The following is an 8,779-nucleotide window of genomic DNA, read 5'->3' as shown; positions in this document are numbered from 1 at the left end:
TTCAATATGGCACTTGAAGTTTTATTTGACCCAAATCACACATTCTTACTTTTTTCCCCCAATAATATCTGACAGAAAATATTTTTTACATATTCCAGTGAGTAGTAAAATAATGAACCTGATTTTTAATCACAAATTCACAATTATTATTAGAGAGCATTAAACTGACATTCACATGAATAGAGAATCAGCTAGCACTGCTGAAATAACATACGACAAACAGATTTCTTATAATCAGTAGTGATGTGAGTTTATCTTCACTAAAGCAGGTAGTGTATGCAATAAAAATGATTTGATCATGAGGCAGTTAAAGAAATAACACACACTACCAGCGTTGTTTTGGTTGAAGGCTTAGACAGTGCAGCCTACTGAACGTTGATGTATTGCTAAAGTAAGAAACTTTAGCTAAAGTGTATATATACAGCTCTATAAATCAGAAGGCCATCAAACACTGCTGTTGATGCTACTGTGTGACTAAATTACCAACACTGTTATTTAGAGCTGACAGATGGGATTATAACCCGAGCAGAAAAATATGAATTAATTTATTAATGTCAGGTTGTAGTCCTATCAGTCAGCTCTAGTAAATGTACCATGTTGTTTTAATAACCAGCAAAAAGCTTTGGAATGCTTTCAGGAAATGTTCAGACAAATTGTCAGAGAAAAGCCATAATAAGCCTTTATCGCAATACTTCCTTTGCTGATCGTCTTTCATATCGTTCTTCTGGGATATGTGCAAAAGGTTCACAAAAACATATCCTGAGCTTGCACACAATATATATATAAAAAAAATAAGACAGTAGAGCAAAGTGGTGAACTGAAGCTCTGTTTGAAATGTGTTAAGGTGATTAAGACACACACATCACATTAAAAGCAACAGATTTGGCTCTGAATACGTTAACCCACGAAAAGTGTTCAAACTACCCCATCACTACGCACGCTATATTGCTGGGAACGATAATAATCGAGCTGGGTTTGAACCAGGAATTGTCCAGAATAAATAAGATTACAGTCGGGTTCACCGGGTCGACAACTGAAGGCACGTGAATATTCTCTTTGATCCAAACAACAATGCGAGAGGGATTGCGAGATGATTTGACAGAATAAATGAAATTAAAGACAAACTGATGACCCATAAGACGAGTAATCGGAGCTGAAAAGGCTGAAATGTGGCAGGCCGGCAGCGGGGGTCCCACGCGGCACAAACGCCGTTGGATCAGAGTTCGGTCCAGCGGGAAGGGAGTGCCGCTTTAGTGCAGGAAGCGAATGCTCATCTTCTGCTCAACGTCAACTTTCTCCAGCACCTGAAATGAGGTAAATGAGCATCATGTACGTGCATCAATGAATAATAAAAAAAAGTCACCATCGATCTATACAATTGTTACAAAATTATTTTGTTCAACATGCTCAAGAGACAGCTGGGTTTTATTCAGGAACAAATTTGTGAGGTGAAGTTTCACCATGTGACACCATACATGTGAAATAAACCACAATAAAAAAAGGCTGAATAATTATAAATGAAGTCCTTAATATCCTAGAGTTATACAGTTATAACTACAGCTAAATATTAATTACATATAATTATATATTCATAACTATTACTAAATATTGATTACACAGTTATAGAGTCATAACTACAGCTATTGATTACATACAGATATATAGTCATAACTACAGCAAAAGTATTAATTACATGTAGTTATATAGACATAACTATTGCTAAATATTGATCACGTCAGAGTTAGCAGACAGATCTACTTATAAACAATAGTTTATTCACATATAAATTAAATTAAAATAAATTCTTTCAACTTCCAATATGTCATTCGGCCCTACTCTTTACCGTATGAGCATCATCTGTTTTACCTTGATAAACTCGTTGAAGGAGATGCACAGGTCTCCGTTGGTATCAGCTTCTTGAATGGTCCGGTCTGCGATGCTGCCTAACTGCTCGTCAGAAATATTAACACCCACCATCATGCGCAGCACCTGAACACACACACACAGGAGCATGAGTGGGTCACACTCCGTTACTGCATGGATTAACGTATTTCCTTAGTCGCATTAACTGAGAAGATCCATCTTGTTCACCGTTTAAAAGACACTGCCAATGAATCCTCATCTCGGATTGTTCAGTACGTATTACTATCTAGCAGCAGCTTTGACAGTATTCTGAGTTTTCCTGCTATCTTCGGGACAGCAGGTTAGATGTTGTACTTTCTTTATAACATGAAGAAGAGGAGCATTTATTTGTCACATATACAGCACCAGTAATGTTAGGAACCTGGCATCAGAGCACAGGGTCAGCTATGATACAACACCCCTGGAGCACACACACAGGGTTAAGGGCCTTGTTCAAGAGCCCAAGAGTGGCAGCTTGAACTCCCGACCTTCCAATCAGTAACCCAGAGCCTTGAACACTCAGCTACCACTTCTTTGAAAAGCCTTTTTAACCTCACCTGTAAATTAGAATCACTGTGGATAGCTTCTGTAATGTAAGCCATTAGAACTAACACTAAATGTACTCTCAAAAAAATGTACCTTTTAAATGTACTTAAAAAAAAAGCTTTAATCAATTTTAAACTGCTGTAGTGTGGAGCAAAACACTCGTACATGCTGAGTATCAATAACAATGGTAACAGAAACTCTGCTTCACATCAACTGACTCATCCCACAAAATGTTCTTTAACCCTGAAACATCAGTTGAAAATAAGTCTCTTTTAATGCCCTCTATTAATCAGGCAGTTCCAGCTGACAGTGAGGCGTGTCTCAGGGGATTATTAAAGAAACAAAGCTCACCGTGTTTCCTTAAACAAAAAAGACGTCAAGCATTATGGAAATGTTCTCACCTGGAGTAGCTCATCTCGAGAGATTTTATCATCTCGGTCCAGGTCGTAGAGACGGAAGGCAACTGGATGACAAAAAAAAAAAGAGTGGAAAATGAAAGAACTGAAAGTATTGGCTGTATGTTACAGTGAGAGAAACCTCTGTAACAAGGTCATTCTGACAAAAAAAATTGAATGAATAAATATTGTTTCTTTGTAAAATGAATCCATTGTCTTGTCTGCTCCATAACAAAAATGATCATTAATAAAATGCAAAAATAAATATATATTTATGTGACAGTGCATATTATCAATACATTCTGCTTGAAGAAATATTTGAGGAGAATCAAACTTAAATCACATTTGGGTTTGTAAAATTCTTTTACACTCATATGTGGGAAGGTGTGTATTCCTCTCATACACATGCAATAGAACACAACCCTGTGTGGATGATCTCTGAGACTCAATGCCATGCACACTCACAGAGCAGTTTGTTATTCCTGCTGTTGAGCGGCTCGATGTTGGGATCCTTGTTCTTCTCGTTGTCCTCGACCGGCCGGAAGTGCGCCAAGGTCCTCATGAATCCTCGGAAGTTCACCTGATCATCTCTAAACAAAAGGGACATGGAGGCAGATCACACAAACATTCTCTTGAAGGGGGAAAGGGCAGGAAGGTTCTATGACGAATATGTGAGTAATGTTTATTTAAGGAATTAGACGCCCAGTTGTCTGAAAGCAAACCACTTAATCCAGAAGAATACAGTAAAAACACGGACCTGCATTACAATACACCGAGAATTACGCAGTCTATGTGGCAATCTTTCTAGGAACGTAATGACACTCTCTCTTAAACCTGACCATGGCAAAAGGTTACTCTCTCCCTGATATATAAACACTATAATATCTGCACTGGAAGCCGGACATTTAGTAACCAAGCCGTGCTGCATGGCGTTTTGCAAGACGCATTTCATCCAGCATTCGCGTGCAAAAACGGCAGGCAACTCGCATTAAAATTGCAACATGCGTTCGTGGTGTAACCGGATACAAAGTCGTGCAGAATCGCATTCACGCCGCTATTGGACGTGTGGCATAGTTTAGCACCGGACTCACCCTTCTGAGAAGAAAGCATTAATTATCCGATCACCAAGAGGGTTGATGGCCAGCTCTGGAATTCTCTGGAAGTCTTCACGGCTGAACAGAAAAAAAAAAAAAAAAAAAAGCGTAAATATTCTGTTCATGACAAAATGTGCCCTTTAAATTTCATTTTCAGTTAGTCAAACACTTGCGATACCTCTATTTATTATGGTTTATTAACCTCAAGGGTGAAAAACAAACCAGAAAGGAAATATATAAATATATAGCACATATATATGAGTAAAAAATACGTGTCCTTCTATAAATAAAGCCCTTTAATGCATCTTTTTTATGAAATGGCAAACTGTTTTGGCTGATGAGGAACCAAACACTGCTGATTATTTTAAAATTTGTTACATAATGATAAAGTGGTATAAAATAAAATAAAAAAATTGGCGCAAATATATCAAAGATCTGAGGTGTTTTCTACTGACATCCTCTTACACATTCACACAGGTCAGGTTCAGGTTATGTCGCCGTAAGAATGACTGCGCTCGAAGTATATTTTCACACTAAACTGAAGCTCAACTTGTAGCAACTAAACACAAACCGAGTCACCTTGAACTCCTGTAAGCGACTTTAACGGAGACAATGTATCGTGTACATCCTGACCCAAGGACACGAAACTTTGGCTCATGTGTACTCCTAAAACAATCTCAAACACACTGCCTGGTCTGTCGTAATATTTTCAGTGTAAATATATAAGTAGTCTAACACACGGAGCCTTTATACTGTGATTAAAACATGTTTCAAGAGTAAACAGACCCAGATTTTGTACTATTACGTCCCATAGTTCATTTCAGAGGAGGCCTACAGGATACACAGCATCAGATATCTTTGTACACGTTTCTGGCAACAAGAGTCCGGATCTTGATCTCAATCTGATTCGCGTTCCTGCACGAAAATTTGCCATAAAATGACCTGCTCGTATTAAAACTTCAGCGGATTCAAATAGGAAATAGTGTATTGAACAATAGACTAAATAAATGCAGACGAACTAAATTGAAATAATGAACGGAAGTTTTCACGAGGGTCTGTTAAACGATTCACTTTCGGCAAAAGATCAGAAACATCACCACGAATGAATGTTTGCGCAGCCCGTGTTTCGTTCGGTTCGGTTCGCTCCTGCTCTCGGCACTAGAACAGGATTTCCAGGTATTTTGCTCAGGATTTCTGTTAATGGAGAACAAACGTGGCTTATGAGCCGTTAAAAATCCTCGCTGGGAAGCAGATGTGGCTACTTGTGGCTCGCTCGTTTTTCCACCTTAATAAATAGCTGTAACTCTGAACCAGCTTCAGGATTCATTTACATTTACGAGTTTTTTCATTTCGCAAATGCTTCGACGCAAAAAAACAAAATCCAAACATAAAGCCGCCATAAAAAAAATTCATTCCCTTTTCCTGTATCTAGTACAAAAGCGACAGATTATAGTTATGGATGTGTACATATATATTCCCATTCATCAGCCTAAAAGAGTCAGGAAAACACTCAAATACTGCCTAAAGGGTTACATCTTAATGTAAATCGTAACGTCTTAAAGCTCTCAGTATTAAATCGTACGCATCGTTTAACTCCGCTTCACCTCGGGTGCATCACAGAACAACAAGGCCCCATCGTTTTTTAAATCCTTGCACATAAAATACAAATATGATTTCACTTTAAAAGCCAAAAGGAACCACTGATGGGTAATAGGGGGAAGGAGTAACACATCAATAAATGTGTAGCATTTACTGATTTAGCACAAAAATGCAATTTCTCCAAGTTCATCTGATGGTAGGGTGATGGGGGGGTTGTTTCGCTTTTCAAACAGCTGCTCTGTTGTTCCAGATTTGGAAAAACCAGAAAAGGTTACAAAGACAAACTGAGACAGAGACGACTGAGAAGTAAATCCATCTTTTCTGGCCCTGATGCAGATGTAAATGATGAACATGAAGAACCGAAAAGCTCGTTGTTCTCATTAAACCCAGATTTCTCCTTTTTGTAGTGAAGGTATAATTAGATGCGATTCTTAGGGGTTTTAAAAGTACGCACTAATGCTGTATTGTGAGTTCTGTGTGTGTGTGTGTGTGTGTGTGTGTGTGCACCTGAGAGCTCCGTTCTCGCCCTTGTCCAGGCTGTGAAATCGGCTGTAGAGGCGAGTGATCTGACTGTGTGAGACTGAAACAGACACAGAAATCATCATCGGGGCGTTAAATCATAACCCGCTTCGGTCACACACATAAACCATGGTGACACGACAATTTTCATTTGAATCAATAAATATAGATTAATATGAATGATAAATTATGAATGAAGAAATCAAAATGGGGCCAATAACATTTGCACAAACCCAAAGATTAAATATGGCGTGACAGTGAGTCAGGAACTCTTATAGACGGGTCACGCTGTGACTCACGGTGCGTTAGATTACACGGCGTGATTAGTCTGGTCTATCCTGTTCTTCTATCAGAGAATCATTGTTGAGAACGTTTTAATGTGGGTCAAACACCACGGTGTTAAGAAGTGTACGGGGATCAGTAACCTCAAGGACAAAGTGGATCAGTTACTGGGATCAGCGGCATAAAGTGATGTGATTGCTGCTGAAATTAAAGTCATGCATACGGGTCTCATGCATCTTCATAAACACGAACGGGTGAGAGGCCGCAGTCATGTGCATGTGCTTGTGTGTGTGTAGCGCCGGAACTAAACCACAGTGGTGTGAAGATCACATGGTTTAAAATAGCTGCCTTGAGATAAATAAGGGTTGAAATAACCAGGATAAACGTTCAAGTAGTCAAGAACAAAGCATGTGTAAATCCTAGATACACAGAGACCTGAACAGATTAGGTGTACTCCTGGCATTAAAGCAGCTACCGGATGCATGAACACGTGACAGCCATCGAAAACGCTGGTCGTGTTAACAGAGTTTACCGAGTGAGACTGTGAAGAAGAGGAACACATACGCACCAGTCACACAGAATAAGATTTACAGATTAGGATTAGAGATCGTAAACATCAGCAAAATACAAAAAAGAAAATCAGTGGTGGTGGACATATCAAACCCTTAACAACTTTACCTCTAACCGTTTTGGGAATTGGAAATGTTTGCAAACAAGGAAGTCTTTTTTTCCTATAATTGGGACCCATTTAATTAAATTTGAATGCAGGAATGAAAAAATGCTCGACTGCTGGATTTAGAAGAAAGTCGCATTTTAAAGATTATTAGTCCTTTAAACTAATAGATACTCCAGTAAACATTACATTAGTAACAGTGATGCAGTCCGAATAAGCTGTCTATTGGTTTTCCAGGAACATCAAGTCAATGCTCGAGGTCTAGAAGTCTAGAAGTAGTCTAGAAGAATATTAAAGTCTTACACAACAACAACAAATCAGAACTGGTCTGAAAAAGTGTTTTTACAACGTATGTAAGTGTCGCTTCTATGAGAAGATCGTCAATGTTTAATACTTTTGCATTTTAATCCCAAACAGAATCCCTTCATTCTCATGGGACATGATGCAATATGGAGCAATGAACAGATATAATACATTACCTAGTGTTTTTTTTTTTAGGGAAACATTTCAAACACGTTTAACCACAGCACTTAAAGATTTACCAACCCGACAATCTATTGATTCTCGGGTAAAAATCCTAGAGATACTCCATTGCATTAGTAAAAGTAATAGGGCTTTAGCTGTCGGCTTTCCAAGAACAAGGAGTGAATGCTGGAGGTCTATGAATTGTTTTATATTTAGTTACCAACGTACAATATATATACGAATTTTCGAGGTCTTCCCGAGCAGTTATTTTAAATCCAGGATAAAATAATGCTAATGGTTTGGAAAATCGAAACAGATTTTCAGTCGACGATATAATGCATTACCTAGTGTTATTGTTTTACAGGAACATGTCAGACACATTTAACCACAATCCTTAAATATTTACCGACACGACAAGCTATTGATTCTCAGGATGCTCATGTGAACGTTTCATTAGTAAAAGTAATGCAGTCTGAATAGTGCTTTAACTGTCTATCGGTTTTCCAAGATCAAGAAGTCAATAATGGAGGTCTATGAATTGTTTTATAAGAGTATTAAGGTCTTATACAGCAGTTATTTACCTTTTAATTGTTTCAACAACCAATCAGAAGATGTAAGATATAAATATAATGCCATTTATACAGTAAAGAAACCCCTAGAAAGCTCTATAACGTAGGAATATTGAAAAAAATCATATTATACTGTTAATACATATTCAGCTGCCTTTATTAAGAATGTGATATTTTATTATTTAAGGGTTATAGTTTTATTGTATACTCTGTGAATCTATGTTGAAAGCCTGTATTAGGTGGCCTGTTCATGCTCATGGATTTGGAAGTGTGTCGAGAAGTCATGAAGGTCTACTTACACCCCGTTTCCTTTTTAATTTCCTCGATATCCTCCTCTCTGAGAAGTGAAGATGCTCTGGAGCCCATGTCTCCTCTCCCCTGTGTTGTCACTTGTGAAATATCTTCTGCTAACTCAATCTTCCAGGTTAGCCGGCTAAGCTAAAGGTTTGCTAACTAGCTCGCTGACTTTATAACAACAAAAAAAAAAAAACGTATTGTGTTATATTTGCTCTGTATTTCCAACTGAAGGTTTCTCTAACAATTCTATGAACACTTTCGAGTTGGTCCTTTTTTTATAACAAAACGGTTATAACAGACACTGAGAGAAAGCGCTAGCACTGCTAACTGACCACTACCCTCACTGATTAGATAGTATGTACTGTTGTACCCAGGCATGTCGGTTTCCCCGCGACAACACCCGCCCCTTAACGCTGATTGGCTAATGGTATTCTCATG

The 8,779-nt window shown here is 38.2% G+C and overlaps 1 protein-coding gene across 1 annotated transcript; it reads right to left on the bottom strand.

Annotated features, from left to right (window-relative positions):
• chp1 (calcineurin-like EF-hand protein 1) lies at window positions 1-8,703 on the bottom strand. Its single transcript, XM_046835454.1, has 7 exons — window positions 8,344-8,703; window positions 6,044-6,116; window positions 3,935-4,015; window positions 3,309-3,433; window positions 2,850-2,911; window positions 1,867-1,989; window positions 1-1,304 (listed from the first exon to the last, which is right to left on the bottom strand). The coding sequence occupies exons 1-7, from the start codon at window positions 8,408-8,410 to the stop codon at window positions 1,251-1,253; spliced, it is 585 nt and encodes a 194-aa protein (XP_046691410.1). The 5' UTR covers window positions 8,411-8,703; the 3' UTR covers window positions 1-1,250.
• Between the last annotated feature and the right edge of the window lie 76 nt (window positions 8,704-8,779).

The sequence above is a fragment of the Silurus meridionalis genome, chromosome 2, assembly GCF_014805685.1.
Source record: "Silurus meridionalis isolate SWU-2019-XX chromosome 2, ASM1480568v1, whole genome shotgun sequence".
NCBI lineage: Eukaryota > Metazoa > Chordata > Actinopteri > Siluriformes > Siluridae > Silurus > Silurus meridionalis.
The sequence above is the reverse complement of the archived record's forward strand: the minus strand, read 5'-3'. Positions and strand labels throughout refer to the sequence as shown.

Bases quoted from the DNA above. Each gene is read 5' to 3' on its own strand.
- chp1 (XM_046835454.1), bottom strand. From the start codon at position 8,410: ATGGGCTCCAGAGCATCTTCACTTCTCAGAGAGGAGGATATCGAGGAA. The intron at 6,117-8,343 runs GTAAGTAGACCT...TGTCTGTTTCAG, and splicing joins AATTAAAAAGGAAACGGGGT to TCTCACACAGTCAGATCACT. The intron at 2,912-3,308 runs GTGAGTGTGCAT...TTTGTCATCCAG, and splicing joins CAGGAATAACAAACTGCTCT to TTGCCTTCCGTCTCTACGAC.